General features: G+C 39.4%; 1 protein-coding gene across 3 annotated transcripts; it reads right to left on the bottom strand.

Annotated features, from left to right (window-relative positions):
• Nucleotides 1–287: 287 nt before the first annotated feature.
• On the bottom strand, nt 288–27,718 carry LOC107265517 (RNA-binding protein fusilli). Of its 3 annotated transcripts, none has more exons than XM_015735051.2 (12): nt 27,043–27,718; nt 20,806–21,000; nt 18,003–18,231; nt 14,630–14,719; nt 11,598–11,652; nt 11,130–11,240; nt 10,373–10,643; nt 10,075–10,290; nt 9,763–9,996; nt 9,469–9,676; nt 1,544–1,746; nt 288–1,450 (listed from the first exon to the last, which is right to left on the bottom strand). In XM_015735051.2, exons 1-12 carry the CDS (start codon nt 27,178–27,180, stop codon nt 1,307–1,309), a joined length of 2,094 nt encoding a protein of 697 aa, XP_015590537.1. In that variant the 5' UTR covers nt 27,181–27,718; the 3' UTR covers nt 288–1,306. The 3 variants fall into 3 exon arrangements, with proteins under 3 accessions (XP_015590537.1, XP_024938562.1, XP_015590536.1); XM_025082794.1 differs by having other exon boundaries at nt 288–1,437; XM_015735050.2 differs by lacking the exons at nt 288–1,450; nt 1,544–1,746 and having other exon boundaries at nt 5,421–9,676.
• Between the last annotated feature and the right edge of the window lie 228 nt (nt 27,719–27,946).

Raw genomic sequence — 27,946 nt, 5'->3', positions numbered from 1 at the left:
GCTTCACTGATCAGGAAAATGACCTTCTTTTTGTCCGGAAGCTCTTAGTTTTTAAATGGGAGCAGGTCAAAGTTGACCAATCAGAACGAGGCGACAAGAGAAACGTAGGCTCTACGAACTCTGAGTTTTCGTCCCTCGCTTTTGTTTCTCGGTGGCTTGTTTCTTGTTTCTTGTTTCCAATAGGCATGTCTTCGGCTGACGTAATCCTGCCCGAAGCCACTGAGAAACAAAAGCGAGGGAAGAAAACTCAGAGTTCGCAGGTGCCTACGTTTCTCTTGACGCCTCCCTCTGATTGGTCCACTTTGACCTGCTCCCATTTAAAAACTATGACCTTCCGGACAAAGAGAAGGTCATTTTCGTGATCAGTGAAGCCTCCCGAACACCGCTATACCCACCGGGTCAGGTAGTTTCGTCGGGACACCTTGTATATTGAAATACATATTCTCAGGTTCTCTCTCTCTCTCCCTCTCCCCCCCTCTCTCTCTCAGATAAAATTATAATTAAACAAATCCAACACCTGGAGAATATTTATATAAAAACATGTCAAATCTTCTCCAAAACTATGTTCATCGGATTCGAAGCTCATGTAACAGATGTAATACCAGTAGAAATTCCCATTTTTATATAGGATGATTCATAATTAACATACCAGCTAAAATTAGTTCTATCATAGAATTCAATTAGACAGAATTTCGGATGTTATATCAGTCTAAAACAATCTTATAAAAAAAATGTAGTAAAGAGTAACAAAACAGAGGGTTTCAGTACTGCAGCTTGAATTTTGCGAACCCTGCACACCATCTTCATCACTAACAATTCATAAGGACGTTCCCATTAACCCGCGCAAAAAGAACGTTATAAAACGGCCCGCGTACTATCAGGCTTCGACAATTTGGCTATCTCTAGACTAGAAAGAACGTGTATCGCTGAGAAACACGTTAATAAGCTACGAGAATTTCTGTCAATGGCGTGAGGGTGGATGAACTTAATAGACAGAAACAGTAAAAAAAGAGAGAGAGAGAGAGAGAAAGTGAAGGTGCATTCGCAAAAAAAAAAGCAAAGAGAAGCTTTCCATGTCTACATTCATCGAATTGATCGGTGCACACCTTATACATTCTTTTTTCTTTTTTTGCTTCATCCCTACTTCGATCCACCTCATATCCTCTCCATATCCTTTGGTCCACTTTACTCTCATTGTTACCATCCGACAAATGAACATTAATATCACTTCAGCATCCTCTAATATTAAGGAAGCTTTTCAATACGGTATTCGCTTTTTGCACCACTTAAAGAAGTTTCGTCCCTTTTACACCATGAAGAGCTCCACGATTTGATTGCAGGGAGCTTGTAGGGGTGGTAGAGGTACACGTTTATCCATATCTGGTCTGGGAATCAGTGCGTCGATACGGGGTTCCGGTGGCGCCAATTGTAGACATTCTGGTGGAGAGAGCTACATTAAATAAAAAAAAATATATATATGAATAAGATCTATAAGATTTATCCTCGATGTGTATCGATTATCATTAACGTCCTGTGGACTTACAAGAGCTTGCTGAGGCATAGGAGCCATACCACCTACATTCGCAGGATTGTAGTAATTCGTGGGACTAACAGGCGGCGACGGATATGGCCAGTAGATGATTTGAGGATAAGCAGGTGCAAATTGTGGAGGTCCTCGAGGTAGCATCGCTTGTGGCGGTGGGAACATAGCACCAGGTGCAAAAGGTGGTGGCATCATGGTGCCTCCTAGTGGAAAAGAAGAACTTGTCAAAATCGAACGTCGTACTGCAAAAAACAACGAATTAACACTTATCCAAGATTATTTTAGAAGTAAAGATGCAAAAAATTGACTATTCAAAGAAAGGTCAAAAAATATAATATCTCGACGGACAATGGATAATCCGGTAACATGGATAAGGATCTTAACGATGGATATTAATTAAATGAAACGAACAAGCCACTTTCATTTTCCCTCCCAGTAATAAGAATAGGGAAAAACAAGATATCTCAATCATGTTCTGACGAGGCTTTTAGCGTTAAAGGTGGCAATTACAAGACGCGAATGTCGTGAAAAAGCTAGTCTGTATACATACGTATCACCATTAGCCAATCAACCAATGGACCCCAATGATATCTATTTACAACAAACCGTCTACACACTATTATGCCATCGCGGTAGGAGAGGAATATTGCTTCGAGAATAAAAAATTTTATTAAATTAAAATTATCCAGTAAAAAAGAAAAGGAAATATATATTTCACAAAATGACGCTACACGATATTTTAAGAAATTTCGTTGCAACATACCCCGCCACCAAATTGAGTGCACCCGATGCTCGAGGCAATATCTTAAAGCAGGATAAAAAAGGATCCAACAAACATTAAATTTCCACATTGCCTCGAACAACGAAAAAGAAACAATGTAAGAAAAAAAGGAGGAAAGATCCCTGACACCCGATAACCACATCAGGAATAATGATTGGACTTGGCCTACCTGAAGCACAGAAGTTAGTATGTACGTGGTCCCGCTACCATACTGTGATTGACACTGCACCACCATTTGTAACATAATACATTATGTATACGCCGTACCACTGCGTTTATATATTTTTTTTTAATATACACAATGTGTATTCCGCTCCCTCTGCCATAAAATCCACCAAAATTAAAAAAAAAAAATATAAATTTCCACACTTTCTAAATCCACAATAAGCCGATTTATACATGTATAAATTTTAAGAGATAGAAAATATATAATAGAGAGTTCAGGCGTATTTTAACTTTCAAATATATTATCACAATTTGTCCTGTGTAGTTTAGAGGGGGTCGCGAGGTCGTCACACCTTGTAAACCCAGGGAATTATATAATATCCGGAACAGCATGTTTTCCCTGTGAAAAGCCACCCTTGCCACCATATAAAGTCGTACCACTGTGCCGATGAGACTATAACGAGGTTTCGTCAACGTATCGTCCGCGCAATCGTCCATTATTTCTTTTCTTTTTTTTCTCGTCATATATATATGTGTATATACATATATGACGTAGTATTGTACTCTGTTAACTTCAATGCATTAATATTGCTGTCCCCTCTGTCTCTCGTCTCCACCACGCTCGAAGCTGCCGAGATCTCATGGTGCAGTGATACGATGACGAGACTGAGGACGTGCTGTGCTGACCCACGTAGAGGGAGAATGAGCATTAGTGTCTCCTTCCACCAGGCAGCAAAAGGCCCCAGATATACACCGTAAGAAAATAAGACACCACAAGGCCATCGACACTAACTGGCAGTGATACAATGATAATAATAATATTATAATAATAATAATAATAATAGTAATAGTAAAAATAATAATAATAATCGTAATAATAGTATAATCGAAGCCCAAGAGCGTACCAATTAACACGAACGAGAGCAAAAGTAGGGATTTCTATGTTACAGATCATCATCTTTGTTTTTTCTGCTTATCCTTTGAAATCTTTAAAAACTTTTATTTTAATCGAGCTAAAGTATCGATAAAAATATCAGGTTTTCAATGTACATATTGAAGTTGTGCCCATATATTTAATATTGAAATTTATTTCAGCATTTTTGAAATTAAAAACTTCGTTTATTCGATAAAACGTTTCTTTTTTTTCAAGTCTTATCACAGTAACAGAAAGATACGATTATACGATTATCGCCGAACTCTGGGAATTCGATCAAAAATGCATCTATTTTATTTTCGGAGTTTTTCTTTTTTTTTCTACAATAGACCCATACCATTGTGAACACTTCTTTTCTGCGCACTATCAACACAATAAATGTGTTTTTATAGTGTTAACTTTTTTTCTATCTTTCATCCTCGTTTTCACGAGGCAATCTGCCGTCAGAACGATTATTAATTATCGAAATATTTATATAACCTGGGGCAGGCATCTCTGGATATACGAATATTCGTTACGCGACGGGAAAGAAAAATTTGTAAAAGCCACTTAGGCCACTTTGTCGATCTGCTTCTAACTTGTAACTCAATCATGCCTTTTTTAAAGAATATTCGCGCATATCGCAAAACTCTACTGTTCTGGGGCGAGACTCATGACTGCGATTATTTCAATAAAAAGAGGGAAAGACAAAGACAGAGAAAGAAAAAGAGAGAGAGAGAGAGAGAGACCCAATGAATAAAGATTCAAATACTTGGATAGAATGGTTTCATGTACTTTAAACCAATTCCTCAAAGTGGTTCTTATTAGGACAAGAGTCCCACAGACCAAGTGGTACGTCGATCACCATAGAATATAATCCCATACGTCATAGAGCGGGCCACGCAAATCCACCATATCCCACCCAGACCACTGATTATTATACAAATATTAATTTTATTAATTTCTCTATCAAATATCACGACAGACTATGGCGAATTGCCGGATACCGTTCGAAGCAGGCAACATAAAGTAGATATGAACACCCGTTCGGCAGGACTCATTGCAAAAGCGTGACACGCCACTTGCGAGAAGCCAATCTCTCTAAGTAAATTAGAGATTCGAATTAATAAGAGAAAGAGAGAGAGAGAGAGAGAGAGAGAGAGAGAGAGAGAGAGAGAGAGAGAGAGTGGCGAGGGGGGAGCGCATACAGCTAAAAAGGAAGAACATATTTCAGTGACAATAATGAAGATGGAAGGTAGATATATTATAAGAAAGAGCAAGAGAGAAATACAGAGAGAAACAGATTGGAAGGGAGTGTAATAAAAAGTGACATATTAAATAGTACATATTAGGGAGGAGAAAAGATATGGAGAAAGATAAAGAGAGTTAAGATACATGAGAGCAAGTAATAGACAAAATATATGAATATATATATATATATATATATATATATATATATGAAGAATAGAAGAACCAAGAGTTACAACACATAATCTTTTAATTCGATCGGTAAACACCAAAGATACCTGCGAGCCCAGTGAAATATTGTAAAGAACGTAACAGGAGCGATGACCGTACTTTTTGTGCTGACATTTATATAATTGTCCGTTAACATTCTATAGAATAGCTACTCCCAATATCCCACCCATCACAGAAAGACAATCGATCGACGACCATTGCCAAACCAAAATTAAAAAATATACAATACAGCGAGATAACAGATGAGAGCAACAATAAAAAAAACACCCGCCCCAGTTTTTACATAGAAACAAAGAATGAAGAAAAAGAGGTACGCGCTTTCATGCAACCAAACGTCGAATTCCCCGAGTACAATAAATTAAACAGGGCTGGCAAATTAAATGTATTTTTTGCCTGCATTTTGCAAATTTTCATGCACATACCTAAACACCTATGTGATATATCGTTGATCGGCAAGGATCAAGGATAACCGCAAAAAAAGTACGACCACCGTGCGAGGTATCAGGATAAAAGTCCACCAAACCCGGCAAGCGCAAAGATATCCACGAGACACGAGTACATTTATTAAACATGATTATTGAATATTAATATAATAATCGATATACAGAGAGTATACAGCGGTAAAAAAAAAAACAATGTGTGCGTGTATCGTGTTTGAGTTTCATTTTGTGTCACTACGATGGAAGGTGTATTCGTTGTGCGTCCGTGCCGTGTGTTTCAGTCGAACATACGTAAATAACGAATAAATGAATTTCTCAGTAACGTTTGCATATAACGATCGACTTTCTTTCATAACAACGCATACTGCAGTAAAGCGAAAACAACGCCTTGGTGTGTAATGAACTTTCAACAAATTTTTCAAAATCAATCAGACACTAGGCAAATATTTTTACAAAGAAATATTACCGACAATTGATTTTTATATCAAACAAAGTTTAGGTTCGATATCAATCGATAAAAATCGAAAGGTATCCCCCTCCAATTGTTAACGTAGGGGAGACCTTGAAAAAAAAATGATGCACATAAATTTCATCGAAGCTGCCAATCTCTTTTGGAAGACGCTGTATATATATATATATACATATTCAATTAATTAGAGCAATATTACGAAGTAAGCGACATATTACCAAGAGGAATAATCGTCGAAGTTAACGAACGATATTTTTACAAATGAATTTAACGTTCAAACAAGTTTCAACAAACACATGAAAATATCTCGAAAAGGATAGCAACGATTAGCCATAATAAATTGCATGCGTCGTTAAGGTCAGTGTGCAATGTTCCATTAGTATATATACGTATGATGTATGTTGGTATCATGAAATGATATATTCTTTATAATAATAAATTATGCGAGTCCCTCCATAGACCACTCCATGCAACCAGTCATTCTACCATGGTATCTCCACGCAGCAGTGCAACAATCAAACGGCCTATTACAATTAACCATCTAATTATATGCATAAATTGGCATTTCCAAATATTGACCTAAAATTAGCCATATGGAAACACCATACGCCAGGTACACGTGTAACCATTAGATAAGTGTGTATTAACCTATCAAGAAAGCATTGGCAAGATATGATTCTTTTGGTAGTGCACTGCCATACTGTACAAAGAAAATTAAAAAAAAAAACTAAAGAAATAAAAAAAAAGAAGAACACTGCTGCGAGGACAGACCGAGGATGAGATTACGGGAAAATTGCCATTAGTGAACCACGCTATAGATTTTTCCATTTTCTTTTCTTTGTTACAAACGAACAACACGTATGAAATGAAATCAAATACACAAATAACTATACGGTACGCGTACGATGCACACGCTTTTTGTATGCAAATTATGTTTAGCGTGTGATCACTGAAAGACGTCTATAAGCGTACACGAGAGTCTTTTCATTCTTTTTTTTTTTTAACAAATCAAAGAACATGACCCTTGGTCAAATCTTTCCATAAGCTCAGCCTCAAGCTTACTATTTCCTTGGATACCCAGGTTCCAGAAGACTCGTGGTAAGCGTTGCGTAGAATGTGAGGTTGTAACGACAAAGAGATACACTAATTTAACGACATGAGGGACACGAATAGTACTATTCGTAAGTGTCTATTTCTTCCACTAATTGTATGATTATTAATCGTATCAATGTATATGTTTCTTTGTTTATTTGCTTAATTAGACCATGGAAGATAACTAGAAGAAAGGGTAAACTGCCGACACCAGGTTAAGTCTCGCGGAAGCGAAGCATTCGCTGCTGACAAGGCATGAAAAAATTGATTATCAAATTGTCAACAAAAGAAAAACCACCGTTTCCACAATCAATTTTGATAATTGATTTTCGTTAGTACTTATATGTTCTTTTTTTTCACTTTCTTCTCATAGCGAACACTCGACTCTCTATCAACCCTTGGATTAATATACGTTTTTTATTGGAAATTCGAGACGCGAAGGACTGACATGATAACGTGAGATCTTTCGTTACAATACATTTCTTTTTTTTTTATTATCACATTCCTTCGCGTCACGAGTTCAGTATCTCCGTTTTATATGTATGCATATACTAGTTGCTATTCGTGTACGTGTGTAAGTAGAGTGAGTGGTCCCATTTACTTTTGGAGGAATGTGATTCCAGGAATGTGATTCGAGGAATGCTCATATAGGACTGAATGGGAACGTTTTCACGCAGTCGCGTTCTATCATATCGAAGCCGATTAATATTTAACAAGAAAAAAAAATGATATAAAGTATGTATACGCAAAATGCATAGACATATCAGAATTCAAGTGTATTCAGACGAATTGTAAAAAGATATATGCCGCGTGGAAAAAAAATGTCCTAACACTGCCTCGAAATGAGGTACGCTGATTGTATATATATGTGTATATATATATATTTAGGTATATATAAATGGATGGATTCCCATTGCTTAAGTCTAATAACAAATATACCTATCAAAATATATATATATATAAACGATTGGTGGTCATCTGTCAAAGAGAAAAATATATATATGTACATGATTGTAGAAATTGGATGAACAAGCTTTAATAACGCTCTGTTCGAATCTACCTAATTTCTTGTATAACATTTTTTTGTTTTGCTTTAAGGCACTAAGCGAACGTTAAGTCTCAAAATCGTAATTTTTGCTAAATCGGAGATTTTCGTCGTGATTGCTATTAAATTTATAATTTTTTTTCCATTTCGCACGTGAAAACAAAAGTCTGATAACGTTCAAATTGCAGTGTAATACATCCCGAGCTAATGCGCTAAATTCATCATTGCACATCCATCCTGAATGAACGTACAGCATTGCTAATTTATATTAGAAGGTATGTAATATAAAGTCCTACTCTCTAGGAATTAGTATAGGGATGTGCTAAATGCGATTGGAATCTGGTGCGTTCGCTTGGCCACTGATCGCTTCCTAAGTACTTTCTAACGCCAGATAATATAGGGAGCCACAAATTGGGTATGAGGCTCATATAATAGTGAAGGCACACGCACGCGGCGTTGGCAAATGTATGTAAAAGTCATCAAAAGAGAGTGGCAAGCCTACAGCGGTACGCTCCTCAAGTATCGAAGTCTTCGTGTCGCATGGAATGTTGCTCATGTTTTAAAATATACTTGTATACTATAGTATAATAGGTATCTCCTAATTAGGGCGAGTTATTGTCGATCGTTCGACCCTAGACAAAAATATCATTAATTGAGAGGCACTCTTGAGAGTACGTAGTACATGTGGTCGTATCGAGTTCAATATAGTCTTTAGAATAAGTAGGGCCCTATAGCTGCTACTCCGATTGTTATTGCTCCGATTGCTACTATTCTTGTGTTGCTATATAATCTAGCATTATCACGAAAGAACCATACGTAGCAGAAAAAGAAAAAAAAAAAGAAAACGTGGAGAATCGAAGACAAATTGTTGCGCGCTATTAGTCGCTGAGCTGCCCTAAACTCGACTTACATCGGTGGGTAAAATTGAGCGGGATAGGCTAAACCGGGAGCAGCAGCCTGTGCTGAAGCGTGGAATCCCGCGGGAGGTTGCCAAGTAGCGCGTTTCGGTGCACTACCTGGAGCTTCCGTGGGGAAGGCATTCTCCCAGGACCTCTTAAGGCCCATTAGGGCTGCTGGATTGAATGGTCCGGTCTGTACTAGAGGTGGTAGTAAGCCGTGGGGCGGCGGAGCCCTTAGGATGGGTATACGAGGAGGTACGTTAAGGAAAAGAAAAGGATGATGCGACTGAGCATGAAGAGCGGCGGCAGTAGGTGGTGCCATGGTATAGTGCGACAACTGATTATGATGATTTGGCGGTGGTGGCAAGGCTAAGGCCTTCGTGGTTGTGGTGGAATTTGGGGAACCTGGTGAAGAAGTTGGAGGTGGATTTGATGCTAGGGCCATCAACCAAAAGTCCTGGTGTCTGATGGCCTGTGCCTGGGCTTGGGCCTGGGCCTGCGCCTGGGCCTGAGCCTGAGCCTGAGCTTGAGCTTGGACCAGAGCGTGTATGTCCCAGAGCGGTGTCTGTGGTGTCGGCACCGCTACTGGTGCCGCGGGAGGTGGATGAGTTAGACTGGCTGGTGTTTGTGTCGTTAACGTACCAGGTGACAGAAGAGCCTTAGGCGGTGGCGGTGGGGGTACCACCCCGCCTGTTAAGACCAGGTTCATATCTTCGCCACTGCACTGAAAGACCTCGATGTACCGTTGCTTCTTGCCGAAGATCATATACCGATGATGACGCTGAGAGGCGCATGCATACGCGGAACTCTCGCTGTCCATCTGGATGAAAGCTTCGCCGGAGGGTTGACCCTAGAAATGAAATGAAATCTCAGCATATTCCTAGAATATGTACATTGTACAAACAGGCGTCAATGTTAAAAATGAGTTTTACGTACCTGCGCATTGTAGACCATGTGAACCCCCTGAAACACAATGTTCTTAGCGTGCTCTCCCAGAAACTCGAGAATATGTTCAACTTGAGCCTCATAAGGAAGACCACGTAAACGAACGCAATCCTTGCGGGTGCCTGAAGTTATTATATGTTGTGGCAAAAGAGGAAGTGGCTGTATTGTTATAGGTGGTGGCGGTGGAGCCTCGTAAGGTTTTGGATCCAGCGCCCTATTTAAGACCTGCGAACACAGAGATGTCCTTAGTTATCCTGTGTTGAAAGTAAAAAAGAAACTGTTGACAATGTTGATACGTCATACCTGTTGTACTTCAGCGGTCGTACTCCGGAATAATTCAATATATCTGCTGCCTATGAGATCACGGTGTTTGCTTAATGCCTTTGAGGCGTCCTCTTCCTTTGCAAATAGAACAAACGCATCTCCGGTCGCCCTGCCGTCTGGTTTCTTTACAAACAGTACTCCTTCTTCACCGTCCAATACCTGACACGAATTTTCTCCTGCTAGGAAGAATTCAAGCTGAAAGCATCAAATTCTCTTGTTATAAGACTGTCAGATGACAAAAATGCGAATTTATTAAAATCATTATCATTTTACTTACCACTTGCTTGGCGACACAGTCATAGGGTAGACCCCTCATCCTGACAATGACCTGTGCTCCTCGCGAAAGAAATGCATGAGCTTCTCCACTTGTTCCACCAGCTACTTGTACAAAGTCCTCACCGGTAGCTTTGAAGAGGTCTAAGTACCTTGAGCCGATATGATGCTTGTGCCTTTTGAGCGCCATGTCTCTGTGTTCCTTGCTAACAAAACGCACCAAAGCTTCACCGTTACGCCTGCCCATTGGGCTTAAACAAAGTGCGACGCCACCTCTGTAAAATTGAGAAAAAATATCTTATTAGCATAAAAGTGATATAATAGACGCCTAGATTATTACGTGCGACTTTTTACAAGTTTTATCGTCTAATTGCTATTTACATCGTCACAACAAAAAGAATCATTCATGACCCTTGATAACCGTTATCGAAAATAGAGCACGGACCAAAGAGTATTCCTCCAAAAGAATTTTTACACTACTGTTTCCAGGCGGTATATAAACGCAAACAATATATCGCAAGTTATGTCGGTATAACGGATATTGTCTCATTAAACAACACAATTTTACAACGCACATAAAAGCAGTGATCACCCATCAGAGCGATCGATGCTCTGCAACTCATCTTTGCTGTATCCATAAATGTTGAAGATCCAGGTAGCTTGCGCACAAATGTCAATAAATATTAAAACTAAGGATTAAACTTTCAGTGCATAGTCAAGTTTTTGATAAATTTTACATTGCATAAGTTACGCATACTTACTTGGCCACATTCAATCCTCGAAAGAACTTAGCTATGTCCTGATCAGAGGATTGCCAAGGAAGTCCTCGAGCTCTCACTACACAATCATTGTCCACTTCTTCGTCTTTTGAGCTGAAAACCATGAAAGGTTAAAGTAAGAGCACTCAGTTCTATCGATCAAACAATATGGAATACAAATATGTAATGACTGTAAGCACAACAGTAGCAATTGTCACTGATGCAAAATGATTAATTTAAGAAATAATTAGATGTCAGATAAGATTGCTATAGACATTGTGATAAGAGCACTTACAAGACAAAAATCATAAAACTCAATTGCACAGTTATAACATTTTTATCTGACTTAGCTAAATGCTGTCTATTATAGATAACAAACATAAGCCACTCAACCAAATCTGTTTTACTGACCATAGAAACAACTGGTCAGCGGATTAATATCTAGAAATTAAAAACAGATACAAAACTCACCATATGCCAGGTTCCAGTACAAGATTAACAATTTCCGGATTCTGAAATACGTGTCCTAGAACAAAGACAAAAGAACAAAATGATAAGATATTGAAATACAACAAGAATACTTAATTCTCTAATGCATTGACAAGTAAAATAACCTGAATAAACTGTCAGAAACCACTAAAATGAGTCTCACATAAAAGAGAGCCATGGGTAAGATTAAACTATACGTCAAGCACTATAGGAAAAAACACAATGAACAATCATTAAGAAAAAGTCAAAGCGTGGAAGTAATAAAATCTTTCAAAAAGTCGAAACAAGTTTGACAATAGTAGACGAGTGTTGTGAGAGCGTCGTTCACAGGTTGCGCCAGAGTATTTTAAGCCTCACTCACGACTCCCGCCACTAGTTCATCCATTTATTTATACTATATACAGTATTAGCTGCAGATCGGTGCTCCTCTACAATGCTGACTCGACTACCTAGTCCTATTCTTCCGTGAATAAATTTGCTCGTGGAAATACACGGATGTCGAGCGTCCCCTGTGCTAACGTTGCCACGTAACAGTATTCCCTCATCCTGTCTCCCGTTTCTCAAACAATTTCTATTAGCAGTGCAGCTCACAGTGGTTAATCGCAAAGCTCGACATCCACCGTAAGCGAAATAGCTCGGCAATTTAAGCTGACATTACAGAATGAATTTCTTCGTGGAACTACAAAATGTTGCAAGGTTTCGTTAACCCCGAACGTCTACACAAAATAAAGAAAAATTGACAGCTCGACAAAAGAAATCCAGCTATGCACGAATGCACGTACTATGTCGTAATCGGACCATAGAATATCACTGATTTACATTAGACGTAAAAGAGTAATATAAATCAATGTCTCCTTGCTAGAAGTATTGAATTTCGTCGCCGAAGAGAAGCGAGCGCTATAGTATACACGAGAGGCTTTCTATCTATGAAAAGAACCGCCACACGGGTCTCTCCGTGGTATTACATTGCTTTTTTCCGCGACAGAAGGCCATATCAAACGACAGAAAATATTCGTTATGACCCATATCGAAACACAGAGAACCGATCATTGCACCTTGGTTATGGTTTCCGATCGGTTAAATTTTTATTTTTTATTTTTGGTGATCGTATCGCTCGCCCATTTGCTAACTCATTCCATACGCAGGGCTACTTTCTACCCCTCGGCGTTTTCTTGCGGGCGACGTAATTTCGTCTTTTTCCTTATATGCCTTATAACATTTATAAGACTACAAAAACATTATCAACAAAAAGACATAACGTTTAAGATCCACTACAGGATAAAACAAAGTCTTGTTTTAACAATTTATTTTGTTAGTTGCATAGTTTAAGTCAAAGACAGGAGAAAAAGAGTTTGATTAAATTTAAATAAAACTTCTTATTTCTAATATTGTTGGTATTATTGAATATTAATGTATGAAGTTCCAAATAGAATAATATTTAAAAAACTGATCGCAACGTTGTGTTTGGCATTGGTGACCCGAGAGTGATAACTGCACTGTATATACATCATATTTAGACATCAATGCATGCAGTCTTATAAAATATTTTATGAAAATGTTATATTTACGAGCGAAAATATCAAATGGCTTGAACAAAAAGTTCAAAGTGGGGCGCATGCGACTCACGTGGCAGGGAACGTGTAAAATGGCGACAATAACCTAAAAAACAAATCGTATGTTACGGAGGACCGAAATATTTTGACCAAATTTATATTTTTCATTCTAGGAATGCAAGATTGCCGTAAGCAAGCTTGCGAATACTGCCGAGAGGAGCGCAATGCGAAACCGTTCAAAAGATAACATCATGCTCTATTATCTCTGGTTAACGGATTGAAGTTAATAACGTATGCATAAGAGTAAATTCAAAAAACTATTTCCCTAATCGGGATCAAGACCGTCGATAAACGCACAAGTTGAGAGTCGCTGTGATAAGAACTGCACTTGGTGCTTTTATTGTACGGTTCGATCCGTATATTCGTAAATGGGAAAACACATGTAATCAGGATTCGTGTACGCTACTGCAACGAAGTATGTATGAACACGTCGCTATGGTATGTATGAACACGTGCATGGTAAGCTATTGGCTAGTTCTCCATTACGAGCCAAGTTTTCGCAGCTCTAATACAAACGGCAAAACGTTCGGCCATTATTTTTATCCATAGCGAGACGCACGTGATGGCCATCATGTACGAACATTGACAAAAGCATAGTCGCGCGTAACTCTGTCCAACAATCAACAACTAAAAAATGCTTCTACAAATGGCTTCGCAATAAGAGAAAAACAAAATGAATAAAGGATATTCCGATTAACGAACAGTTTGAAAGTTCAACTACGCAACGAGGTCGCGACTTTATGTATTTTTTATCGGAACACAAAAATTAACGTGAACATAAAACAGAGTCAACGTAAAAATCCTGTGTGTTTATCGTATCATAGCACACTTCTAGAGAGCATCGTATCTGTACGATGTTATTACCAATATTAACTGTATCCATGCAATTATTTTCGTCTCCTCATTGTGACAGTAAAGCAACCGCACATTTTCAAGGATGAAACAAGACTCGACCACGTGAGCTGTAATCCTTTCGGTTATCGAGAACGTGTAGGAACATTAAGTAAGGCGCATACACACAGATGATCCCCGTTGTTATCTACACTACAGCAACACTGCAGAAAGATCGTGAAAGAAAAATGTCGCCTGCACGCAAATGAATATAAAAAACCACGTGCTTGAGTAGCAGCGATCCTATCTGCGTATAACAAAAAACAACAGATAAACCATTAAGGCCGTTCCATCAGGTTCTTAAAATACGGATAACAAAAAAATGTATACACGGTATTTCCTTTTATCTGTTTTCCTTTTCCATGTTGAATCTATAACGTGTAACCGTATAGTAATTTTCAAAATATCATTAGCATCCTGATTCTCCAACAACTCAATTAATATCCATCAAGCAAGTGTCAGAGAGAACACAGTTACGCGTGGTACAAAAATCGAATCTTCCAATCTTACCATCCTTGATCATCCTCTGAACGATGTTCACCATATCCTGGATTTCCTTCACGTGATACTCGTTATCCGTATCAGGCGCCAGACCAAAGTCTGATTCTCAAAAGTTAAGGGTCTTTAAATGTTTCACAGTAAGAGTCATGATCGACAATTCCTATTATGCAATGAACGTCTATAAGAACGTTATTCCAGTAAGTATACGGGTGTGCTCCGTACGTAAGGTTGGCCCAATGAGAAGCAAATAATCAGCTATAACAAGCGAGTACCAAGTGCTACCAAATCGGAGAAGGTCAAGGACAAGGATTGTTGTCGGAACAGTCAAAGGTAACGTGCAATGGTACACCATGCAATGAACGGATCAACGGAATCGTTGGAGTCATTCACATTTGGTATCATATAGATACTTCGACTAAGCACGCAGGACTGTTTCCCAGTGTTATTCAAGACTGGACAAAGGGAACGGAGACATTTTGAAAAACGTGAGTCACGCGAATGCGCCTACCGCTGTATTATGCATCAGAAGACAAATTCCGAGAGTAATGACGCCGGGCAAAGAATAATAAGTAAGACTTATCGCGCATTATGAATCGTCCTCCTTCCGGGGTCCATTAGGGCAATGGTTATCAACAATGATCAAGACGGACCCTTATAGCGCACGCGATTTAAATATTACATACTGATACAAAGTGGTGACATTTATCCATCCACGTTGAGAAACGTTATTAAATCAAAAATTTTCGAGAGGAAAATTTTCCATGTATACCAGAGGACAACCAAGATGACCTCCTCCCCGGGGATCTTGGTATTGATAGTAGATACGAAGGAATTTACAGAATCCCAGGAAAATACTTTAAACGCATATCAAGGAGAGAAAAAAGTACCCGTACTGCGTTCCTTTAAGGATTGTCTATCGTAGGGTAAGATTTCTGACACCTCCAAAATCTATTTAGGGACTCACCGGAAGTTGTCCTTCGTGCTTCGAGGGTCCCGCAGACCGGACACGAGGTCAGAAAGCGATAGACACAGTAAGGACAGACAGTCAGGGTTGGAAGCCAAAAAATTCTACGATTCTAAAGTGGCAAGAGATTGAGGAGAACTGCGTATCGTTTGGTACCCGACGGTCGTTACCAATATCTTCACGGGGGTGACCTTTAATCCGTAGCCGTTGATAAGAACCGTCCAATCGCCATTCTCATACCCACGGAAATGACCAATCCTACAAATTTTTATAGATTTATATTTTACTTTCGGTAGCTGCACCACTCGGTACGATAATAAAATATATGTGTATCCCATAGCACGTCACTGCCTTCTGTATTAATTCTTACAAACGTAAATTCATTAAACGTAACAGTCAATAAGCATAATCTGACTTACGCTGGCGAGCACCGAACGAATTAAAACTAGACCGCTGTTACGTACATGCAATACAATTTACAAAACGTCCGATGCATGTGATACGATACCTGTCGCGATCTCTCGGTTTTCCAATCGATATAAATGTTTGTATTTTTATCATTTGCCACCGTCGAAATAGACGTTGATATTGATTGCTATCACCTGCTACAGGTGCTTTCGATTTTATAATGCCGGGTATGAGTAAAGTATGCACAACTGTGCGACAGCACAGCTTGAAGCTTGGATTAAAACAATGGACGCCTGTTCGACAGTTACGCTTAAGTGAACATCCAACTAGACTTTACGTTTGGTTTGGACACGTGTTTGCTTTTCACTAGATTTCTTTCCTTTATAGCCAATACAAACCATGGGATTTTCCAACGGTTTTGCATAGAAAAATATAACAGGAGTTGGGCGATTGTACGCGTCGGCTCATTGTCCTGTAGGACAATAAATTTTATGGAACGATTACACATTGGTAATCGCTGAAAGCTACGTGACCAACGATACTTACACTGTATCGCATCGGAACTACATGAGCTCTTTACACATTACCCCTTAAATCGTTGATAAAATGAATTATTTATGATCAAATTTCGTAAACTCCAGACGGAAAAACAACACGAGTAAGCCTACACTTACTACGTCAGAATATGCTACAGCTAGTACTCCAAAAACCCTAGGCATTATGCTCAGAAAAAAAGAGCCCAATAATTTCTAGAACATATCGAACGTTTTCTACGGGACTGAAGATAGAAAAAAGAGCAGTCGGTTATACTCAAGATAAAGAAGCTCTTTAGCTACCCTCTTTCTACATAGCTTGTATATATACATTAACATAATCCCTACGTAAACGTACCTCGTATGTCTTTGCTGCACCCTGTTCAAAGATCTTTGCCGCTCCGTTTTCGCAATCTTCACTGGTTTTTAGTTTATTATTAAGCAATTACTCGTTAAAGTTCCATCAACAACGCAGTACACTGGCTTTTTCAATGTTTCCCGTTTCGAATTTGCTGTGCGTGGGTGGACAGATGCTGGCAAGTCGGCACAACCTATCGACGGCGTGTCAACCGTTCAACGCGCTTAAACTACTATACTGCCAGAGGTATGGGCCCTATGGTGTTACCCGGCACGACAAATGCTTGTGTACTAAACTACTACAGAATGTATAGCTATGTACGTGAGGACGGTACGAACCGTACTGCGCGAACAGTTTGGGTTTTCAGCAGGATTGCGCACGCGCCCTGTTGGTCACGCATGCGCACAAGTAGTAACCATACGAGGCGCGCCAGCTACTTCGCCACAGTTAACATTACCTGCAGTGAATTTTTACGGCCGTACGATCTTTATTACTCGAAGGGAAAAAGGAAGGCGCAGGGTCGTAGGTTGCAGCATATGTAAACTAAGAACTGATTTCTCGCTTTACGTAAGACTGCGTTAAAACATCCGATTATCGAATATGCCGTGGCCTTGTTCAAGGAAATCATGAGGTCGTTTCATCACATTTACTACGTATATTCGATATACTTCCGCGACTTCTTACATAGCTAGAGCAATGCGATATATACTTTTACTTATTACTTTTACTTTTTACTTATAAAAAATTGCATTATTGACGAAACAAACGATTTTGTAAAATTAAAACTTTCAGGACGTAATGACGAAGCAGCGTTGTGCCTCGAGTTATTCGACGGACAGTAAAATATCGCATAATCATTGGACAGTAAAGAAGCGAGGTCTCTTGGGACGACTTTGCAATTGTAATTAGCTTGAGAAACACTGACATCGCTGACCCGTACGTATCTCATAACAGAATACGCCGGCTGTCGTGCAAAGGTGCTGCGGAAATTTTGAAAACTATCGAACTTAAGGTGCTTTCACAACGCTATGGTAGACCGCATCGCATGGCACGAGGTATTGCACTTACTTAAAGGTACGGAGCACACCGTGGATAATCAATGAAATTAGTAAAGGATACATTGAATCATTTCCTGAATTCCAGTCGTCGAGAGTTCGTCTTGCGACGAGTAGCATGTGGCGAACTCCTTGCGCAAGTCATGAAATAGGGTATAATGGAGTGGAAGTTCAATGTCTTTGTTGCAAGCTTCCGGATGAAGACACTGTCTCAATGGTGCCTGTCCATCGACGATAAATCGTGGCGTACTTCCAGCTGCCACGCAGGTAAGGGATGACCACCACGACTCAAACTGTATATCAAAAATAATAAATAGGTATTAGCTTAAAATAATTTAATAATTTTAATATCGTTAATATATATTCATACAATGTAATGTATTCAATGAAAAGTAGATGTAACTTAACGCACTATATTTACCCTATTTTGATTAGCATAAGATTAAGCCCCTATTGGACTCTCCTCTGTCGCGCACTCTTCTCCGACTCACATGCATCTTAGGGCCCGCATGAAAGTGAAATGGCAAATAACGAAAAAGTTGCTTTTCCCACAACGATATTGATCTTCGCAAGGATTTTAACACGTGCCGGCTACGAATAAACCATGCGACGCATATTAATCACCGGCAGGACAAAAACATATGACAAAAGGAAGCGTCAAAAAGAAAGAATATATAATAGAAGTAAAATAGGAGGAACGAGTTATCGCGATGGTCATCATGGAATAAAATAATTCTTGCGACGTCTAAATTGATACTGGCATAGGAATAATATTATGCCAGTATTAATTTAGTGTTAATATCGAAATATTATTTATCCGCACACGCACGCACACACACCGTATGTATAGGCACGAATCATGGAAAAAGCTTAAGGGATATCACAAGGTTCTCGCAAAGAGAAAATTACTATAATAATACATCGGTACACTCGATTTCGAAAACATTTCTTCGCGTCTAGACGAGCATGTCGCAATCGGTAGAGCACCGCTTTGAAACGCGTCATTACGAGACAGCGTATATCCGATACCAAAGAATTTAATGATCTCGCAATCAGTCTCTTGCAATTTTTCTTTCTCCCAAATCGATTCCACGAATAGTCTTGATAGTTATAAAAGATAAATAAAGACAAAAAATTTGGTGACTAGAGCGTACCGCAAATTACCTACTTAACGTTTACGTTATTTCCATTTTTTTTTTTTTTCATTACTTTCTTTTGCTTTTTTCTTCTATATTTTCTGATCTATTTACAGCAACACGTATCTCTCATCTGCAGTCCGATAATTATTAGATAAACAAGCTGCTAGTTGAAACTTGCAATTTGTTTTCTTCGAATCGTAGGTAGTGTACGAAGTCCCTATATGAGGAAGCATTTTCTTTTTTTTTTAATCTTTGGCTTTCTCATTGATGAATCTTCATCTACTACCGACGATTCAGAGGAAGTAAATTGCAAAATTAAAATTCTTGGCTTCCTCATATAGGGACTTCGTACACTATACTTACGATTCGGAGGAAGCAAATTGCAAGTTTCAACTTGCAGCTTGTTTAACGTGAGTCCCCATGCCTCTCACAACTTGGGGTCCTTCATATTGTAGAGAACGCATGTAAGGATAAATCTCTTGCATGATCTCTTCGGGCCTAATATTTTTGAATCGGCTCAAAATTCAAGAACTTGAATATATGTATGTATAATCAAATCCGTTTTGCCGATCTCCGCCAAATTTGAAACATATCAGGGCTAAGTGATATTTTATGCTTTTGGAAAATTAGAGCTCAATCGTTCAAAGTTGACGGGAGTTATATTGATAAATTTAATTTTTCGAAAAATTCAAAATATGATAAAATCAAAACTTCTCGATGTATTCGGCCCAAATGCAATACCAACCAACCTTGGATACGAATCTCTTTGTCAAAAACTATTTAGAGGATTATCACAAAATTTTCGATTGCTAGAGTGATAACGTTCCTTTTTTGGAAATTTGAAAACGACATAAAATCCGAGCCGCAGCTTGAATCATGACGAAAATTATAATCAATGAAGGGATTATAGAGGTGCATATGCCTGTAAAATTTAGGGGCTATAGATAAAATCATTCTCGAGTTATACACGTTTGAATTGTGGGAGGCCATTACACACACACACACATCCGGAAATTTTCTCCAAACGTGATTTCTCGACGTTTTAGCACATTCTGAACATGGTGACATGAAAATCTCGACAGGACAATTTTCCACCGTCACATAGCTTCCTCCTCTATGAGGAAGCAAAAAACGAACACAGTTGAATTTCAGAATGCACTTTCGACACGAACGAGGATCGCCCAGCTGCAACAGATCGCCTATCTCTTTACCCTTCAAATTGTCAAGTATAATTTTTCCAAGAAAGCCACGAGAATTTCCGTGAAAGTGTGTCTTAAGGATGTGTACTCGCGTATGCCGCCCATAGTCAATTTAGTAAATGGAATCGCGAATGCTATCTCATTGATCTTCTCACGTAGAATAATGATAATTAACGCAGCGTTTATTAACGAAGAAATCGAGATTGATCGTGGGAATTATGGCGGGAAAGTATTTTGAAATTAATGTCATTAAAGTACCATTAACATCTTCTTGGAATGCAATTAATAAGAAAACCTGCAAATCTCTAAAAAGAAAAATAGGCATTATCGGGCAAAATTAAATGACAGGATCAAAGTATATTTTTTTTTTTTAAGCAAAATGATCAAATTATCAGTAACCCTCTGACGGACACCCTGGGTGATATACTAAGATTTAATGTACTAATTACAAGATTTTAGATTTTTTTGGGTTAACAATAGAATCAACAATAATTAAAATTTACGAATTATTTAGCAAATGCGTTTATACCTGCTGAATCGCTTGATGCAACGGGATCCCGTGTTCCCGAAGGGTCTGTTCGGTCAGGGCTGGAGCGTGCACGAGTGCCGCTTCGCTAATGACTCCGCTACTTCCGGGCACCACCGGATTTTCACTTCCGGTACCGCCGGCGGCGCCGCCATCCATCACCATCGGTCTCACGATGTACTGTTGGTACCCCATCACCTGGAAATAATACAAAGCGTGAGAACCACTGTTGGCCGATTGCTCCTGCAATTATGCATTTTGCACCTTGCTCTACTCGTTCACGTTGCACAAGATGCATATTTATAGGCGCACCGGTTATATTTAAAGTCAAACCATTCGCTATGAAAATCACGCAACGCCTACTGCACTCAACGCACCTATTAAATAAATTCATTCAATCAAAATGCATCCATCATTTGTCTCAATTTACATAAACTAACCGAACTATTCTTCCGTAAGTGCACTATGAACGTTTCAGTCCCCGACTACTTCGGTGCACACAAACGAGTCTGAAGTGAAGTAAGTCAACAGGCGCACCCCTATGCAATTCGAAATTATTCATTAATTAAACTTTTATTTTCCTTTTTAATTTCTTATATATTCATAATTCCATATTTAATTAGAAAAGTTCTTAGAAATTTCTCAAAAAACCGTGTGTCATGACCCGATATTTTTATGTATTCCCATAAATTGACATAGACAATAGAGAGGAAACATAGAAAACAATAACATGAGAAACACGACGGGGACAAAGATAGATACATAGAAAAAAAATTGTTAAAAAAATAGTCCTTGACACAGAACACACGAGCTCTTATGCTATCCTGGCAGTTTAGACTTCTTCAGTTTTCGAGTTCTCGCACGTACCTATCGAAACGGCGGGTCGCCACAGCATGAGAAGGAACCTTGGTAAATAATGTACTCATCTACTATTCAGTGGACGGCCATGACTTGTGAGCTTCTCGTCCGAGAGAAGCGTCTCGTCGAAGACTACGGGATGTAAAAAGAAAAGAACGGCGAATAAAGAACGCGATCGCGATAGGCCCACGAAATTTCATATTCGACTAATAGCGTCATTGCGCAGTATAAAACCATACTTGAAGCATTACAGGATACTAATTACGATATGAAATCGTTAAGGTATGCATCTATCCCTAAGAAATCAATTGTCTACGTTACTTTTGCGTTCATGTATGTATATGTATAAGCAGTACAGTAGTCTCAGGTAGAACGCGTTTATGTAAAATTGCAATAACGTCGTATGATAGCGTGATGCAATCCAGGAAATGGCATTGATGATGCCAACGCAAAATATCCGAAACTTCGTGACTGCTGCGCAAACCTCTACGTAAAGATCCATAAAAATGTATTATTCGTACTAAGTTACAAAATCGGCCACGGAAATGTGCTTTAGTGTCGCGTCTACGAGTATATTGCGGAAGAGACTTCCCAGAACGACTTGTATCTGCGCACTCAGAAATACGATTGGGCAGTCGACTGCGCAATTTGACGCACGCACAATGCTGTCATAACGACGTTACCGCGAAGAAGCGAAGAGTCTACAGAGAGAAAGGAATCTACTAGAAAAAGTGTAACGAGGAACAATCATTTCCTGACACATTAATTCCGTAGAATTTTTTGTACGAAAATATATCACTAGGAATACCCAATAAGCATGTGTCCAAGCTTACCGAAGTCACGATTACACTAAGAAAGAAAAATATATATATACAACACGAATTAGTTTCAGGTACTAAAGTGCAGATTACGGGAATGCCTGCAACAACAATTAACCCTACAGTACCGTAATAAGGTGTACTTTTGTCTAGGCGATACCTCCATTTTCAAATTACCCTAATATAACCCATAATAAACGTCACGATTAAATGAACCCTCTGACCTGCGTTTAACCTGGGAGAAGGTCCCTCGATATAATGCGCAAGTCTCTGTATGCGAGTGTAAGTGTAGCGTGTACTTAACGGAATATATGTATATCAATGTTCCCTAACCCGCATTGTATACAATGATCAGAGGATAAAGGCACACCTACGCAAGTCAAAGGCATTCACGGAATCGTACAGGCAAGCATTTTCGATCGAGATACTCGTTTTAAAAAAATATCGGTAGTATACGGTAGAACGTGGCCTGTAGAACTTCACCTGTGACCCGCATGCATGATACTCCCAACCATCACCAATGGCGACTACACTGTATCCATGACAAATCATCATGTTTTTACTAGATGGTGACTCGATTATTCGAGTTTCAAAATTGTGTAAAACACGAGAAGACTATATATATATTCACGATTCAGAAACGTAGCCCGACCCCCATTTCCCGTCGTACCAGCCGATGTTGTCTATTTTCAAGCGACATCAGATACAGCAAATGACGTGCAATCGATGTCTAGGTTATTTCAGTATTGGTCATAGGTTCGTGGGGTTAAGTCGGTTCGTTATGCAATTTCAATATATCTATCGCCGCGCAACGTTAAAAACAGTGTCCTTATGAGAATATTGTGCATGTGCCTTAAGGCAAACACGCAGGCGCAAACGTACGTGTTTAAATGTGTCCCCAAGTCATGGCGTGCAAGAAATGTAATAAGCAGGTACAACTACTTGAGGTTAACAGATCAAGGTAGTTCGGTCCGACGGAATTACGTACTTCGGATTATTATTGGCGCGTAGAAAAGTATTAATAAATTATAACGAACGTCTTCGCGACTTTTAATGAAGCGCCGCCTTTAGCGTTGAACTCTAAACTGTGAATTGCCTAACGATCTCGTACATCCTTCGACCATTTCTGTCTCCCTCTCGCTCATTGATCTTCGACGAAATTACTTCCACGAACGTCACGAAAAAAAAAAGAAAACTGCAAAAACAACTACGCTCTGACGTAATAGGCTCATCGGTTGGATAATTCCAAGAAAGAAAAAAAAATTTGGCAAGTAAAAAGTAACAATAAATATATTTCAATAATTTTGGACAACAGCTGCGACGTGGAGAAACCTCGTTTCTTCATTTGTCGACATCTCAAGTATCTCCAACGGAAATGAAAAGCTCGCGGAGGAAAGCCATTCCGTGATTCACGTGACCACTGAGTTGTCTAACGACAGACTGCTCGACAGTGTTTAGCGAGTAGATAATGAATAGACTTCGAGCTGTTTAGGCTACGATTAGCGAGTAGTAGTGTATCTCGAAATCTGCTCTAAGAATCTAAAGGCGTATCCACGACATGGTCACCGGTGTAAGTAAACTAGTACCGGACGCCGGTCGATTAATTGTGTAATATGTAGCCCCGTGCAATCAGAATCGTCATGCTGGTCATCCCCTGTCATCATGCATGCAGTGATAACTGATATCACGTTGAACAAGCCGATAAGCAAGCTCACGAGTTTTCCACTTCGCTGTATACTGCCACACGAGTTAAATCGGTTGTAGCATATTTAAAAAAAAAATAATGGTAACTCTAAGAGGCACTTTTTCCATCGAGATCGGCATACCTCTCGCTCTAATTATAAACTGATGGAATCTTGATCTCGCGCCGTGAAACTAGACACGGTTATAAACATGTATATAGACCTGTTAAATGTACTGTATGTGATATATTGTCATGCATAAATATAACGAATAGACAGGAGTTGAGCGTGATTCTAGCTATATGTGTACATACATAAGTGCGTTATACGGTGTTGCATTCAGCGCCGCGTGCATGTGGCTAAATGGGCCTGAGCTTTTCAATTATGAATATGCATGGGGTCTGCGTATCGCATTATCATTGGCAGCCTTTCAGTTCGGCCACTTATTTACCTGTTGAGATACGAGTTCGCGCATTTCAGCATCGCACTCATTAATGGACGTCATTGTCGCGCTCCAGGAGGACGAAGGGGAAGTTGAGGGGAAAATAAAAAAGGAGAGACATAGAGAAAGTTTCGTGAGTGACAAAGTACAACAGGAGTGAACGGAGTACGTGCGAACCGTGTTCGAGGGGGATAAAATAAAAATATATTTATAAAGAGAAAGAGCAAAAGATTGAAATATTATAATGATAAATGACTTCCAAGAATCGAGGATCATCATAATCCACCCTGTCTCCAGTGGAATAAATATGTCCTAGTAAAATCGTAGAACGAGATTAACCACGTGAAGGGAAATTAAAAAAGAGAAATATACAAACGTAGAATGCGTGCAGTCAGTTGAATACAAATTGCAACGAGTTCGCATTGCATAAGAACGAACCGTTAGCATGTCCGTGGGACTTGGTGGACTAGTGAATGTATTGAAAAAGGTCAAGGTGTTAATCATGGTAATTCGGCGGACGATACCAACCGAGCAACGCAAAATTTGAGGTTAGGTTAAACGATTACGGCAGGGCCAGTGGATAAATACGTGGATTTCATTAGATGCAAAGCATAGTCTTCTCATAAATTGTAAATTTGTATGGCGTCGGGCGCAAGACAATGAATTTTCCTGCTTGAGACAGCTGAAGGTGAATGAGGTGGACGTAAGTAAAAAGGAATCGGGTCGTAGGTCGCCGTTACTAAGAAGTCACAGGGTACTCATACGTATTCGTTACACGCATATAAATGCCCTTGATATGCGGCGACCATTGAAAGAATACGTAATGTCCTCCCTGAACCAGTATTTTCCTTTACATTGAAAATTACCAAAGAATTTCTTTTGGACACGTCGAAATTTCTCGACACACGTAGTTCAACCTATAACTTGCTTCTCCAAGAATCGATGTTAGATTTCTTAACCAGTCCTTATTTTAAAACGGCATTGGCTTACGTGCGTTGTTATAAAAGTTCATTAGTTATCCGTGGTAAACAGGCTCGTTAATTTTTATATCGCTACATGCACCGCATGCTCTCGCTAAATTGCTCAGCACTGGGGCTTCCCTAACAGAACAGGTTCGGTAAAATGGTCGCCTCTATTCACACGAAATAATCATGCGCAAACTCAATGATACGAGGTGTCCCAATAAAGTCCGCATAATTATATGTCGATGACGTTTAACGAGAGATCGATAGTTATTTAGGATGTCAATAATCTGAACACTGCGAATAATAATTGGATTGATAAACAAGAAATCACCATAATTTTCTTATACTTTATTTTTTTTTTTTATACAGACTTTTATTTTATTCCTCGAGCTTAACGCCATTCTCAAACAACGTCCTACGTAATCGTCTACCGACTTGGCAAATCTTTAATTAGAAGACATTTAATTAACGACTCACACGAGCTGCGATTCACTCTGTCGGCACGAATAATCCTATAGGAGTTACTACTATCAAAAGATAATCCTGTATTATCTCCTTTTAAGGAACTCCCACTTCCGTTCGCGTACTCACATATGTGCCTATTTTTGAATAATAATAGTGTTTTGATTATCACAGGAAGGTTATGCTGCCACGAATAATTATTTGAATCGTATAGCAGCAACGTGTCTATGTGGATTATGAACATTTTCCATGTATGTACATTTGTATCTATGGTCGCAAGCCATTGAGTTTTCCTACGTCAATTTCTACAGACCTACAAGCTATTTTTATACCAGTGTACAATTCCATTTATTATCAAACTATTTTCAAGCGACTTTCACTAAGGTCTGTGGCCACTTTTGTCAATGATGTGACTACAAGGGGTATACGAATTACTGTACAATAATATATCAAGATTAATACTGAAGTATAATGAAAAAAAAGAAAGAACACACCAATTATGTTCCTAGCCAAGGCGAGCAAAGAAGTCCATTGTAAACAACTCCTTTGTTCTAAGAAATCGACCGAAGAGGTCGCAAATCCAATACAACGCAGACTTTAACCTTAATACCATAAACGAAAGACAGATTGTTCATAATACCAAGTGAATCTACCTAATGTTAATAAAAACATGAAACACAAGTACTGATCAAGAGTTATTTGAAAAAGTTCACGATACCTTACAGAAATTATAAAGCGACTTAAATACTTTAGTCACGAACATAATTTATCCAGAACTGACAACATGGGATTCAGTGCAGTCACTTCATGGGAAACATGCACGGGGGTCATGCATACAGGAAATGAACAACTACCTGACCGAGACTTATGAAACGGTAATTCTATCACAGTGGAAACTCAGCTTACAAACCAATGTCTCTCTTGTGGCTTAATTTGAAAGGACAATCTATTGTGAGTTCATGCTTAATGCATTATATGATTTTGTGGTTATCGTGACTTTTAAACGTGCTTACCTTGTTCTGGAGCGCATCGATGAGCACGTAAACGAGAAGGGTGATTTCCTCCTCATCGGAACCAAGAGAATCACCCTGTAGTCCTGCCGTCGCCACGTACAGGGCGACTAAATGAGTGGGTCCCCGTCCGGTCATCATCCGCGCTTCCGGGGGGGCTCTTGTATAGCGCGTCCGAAAACCCGGACGACTTTAGAAGCCTGAACCCTCTTGATTCTCGAGATGTAAGTATCGCCACAACAGTATCACGCACCAGGTCACCGTCACTCACCGCAATTCCTGATGGATGTATATCCCTGTCGGCACCACAACACAATTCTTACAGCGACATGTCTGTCGGCGGTCCCTCGTGACTAGGGAATTTTGAGGTTATGGAGACTCGGCCGGGTTTCACGACGTGCAGAGGGGATATCCCCGTTATAATCACTAAGGTAAGAAATACCTTTAGACCGAACGCGCACGCACACGAGATAACCTAATCCACAAACTTCTCTTCCAGAAACGTAGGAATTTTCAGCACCAGTACAAAGAGACAAACTTGTCCAAGTATTATTTTCAATATTTATGTATTTCTTGTCTTCCTTTTCACGTGAAAAGTTCTAGCATGATTTCCGTCACGCACTGTCGGTTGCTCACCTGGCGGCTGCGCGTCGCTCTGATCTAACCTGAAGATCTGTCTTGGAAATGCGCCGTGTACCGTCGCGACACGCACAACACTGTTAGAGTCTTTGTCGCGATCCTCGTGAAATCGCGAATTTTTAAAGGGATGAGAAACCGCGGAGTGACGAGTTTTCACAGGGCGATATGTGAGCGCGACGCGAATTCGGCTCGGCTTCTGCCGCGGGCCCGCAGTGAAAATGCGAGCCAGGTAAGCCGAAGGGAAAGGTGGGCCAAAGCACTTCGTTGT

This window comes from Cephus cinctus, unplaced genomic scaffold (assembly GCF_000341935.2).
Source record: "Cephus cinctus unplaced genomic scaffold, Ccin1 Ccin1_scaffold0227, whole genome shotgun sequence".
NCBI lineage: Eukaryota > Metazoa > Arthropoda > Insecta > Hymenoptera > Cephidae > Cephus > Cephus cinctus.
Note: the sequence above shows the minus strand (reverse complement) of the source record. Positions and strands in the feature narration are given on the sequence as shown.

Excerpts from the sequence above, each read along its gene's own strand:
- LOC107265517 (XM_015735050.2), bottom strand. The coding sequence starts at position 27,180 with ATGATGACCGGACGGGGACCCACTCATTTAGTCGCCCTGTACGTGGCG. Across the intron at positions 18,232-20,805 it reads TGCATCAAGCGATTCAGCAG|TTTGAGTCGTGGTGGTCATC; the intron begins GTATAAACGCAT and ends TTTGATATACAG. Across the intron at positions 10,291-10,372 it reads ACTGTGTCGCCAAGCAAGTG|CTTGAATTCTTCCTAGCAGG; the intron begins GTAAGTAAAATG and ends TGATGCTTTCAG.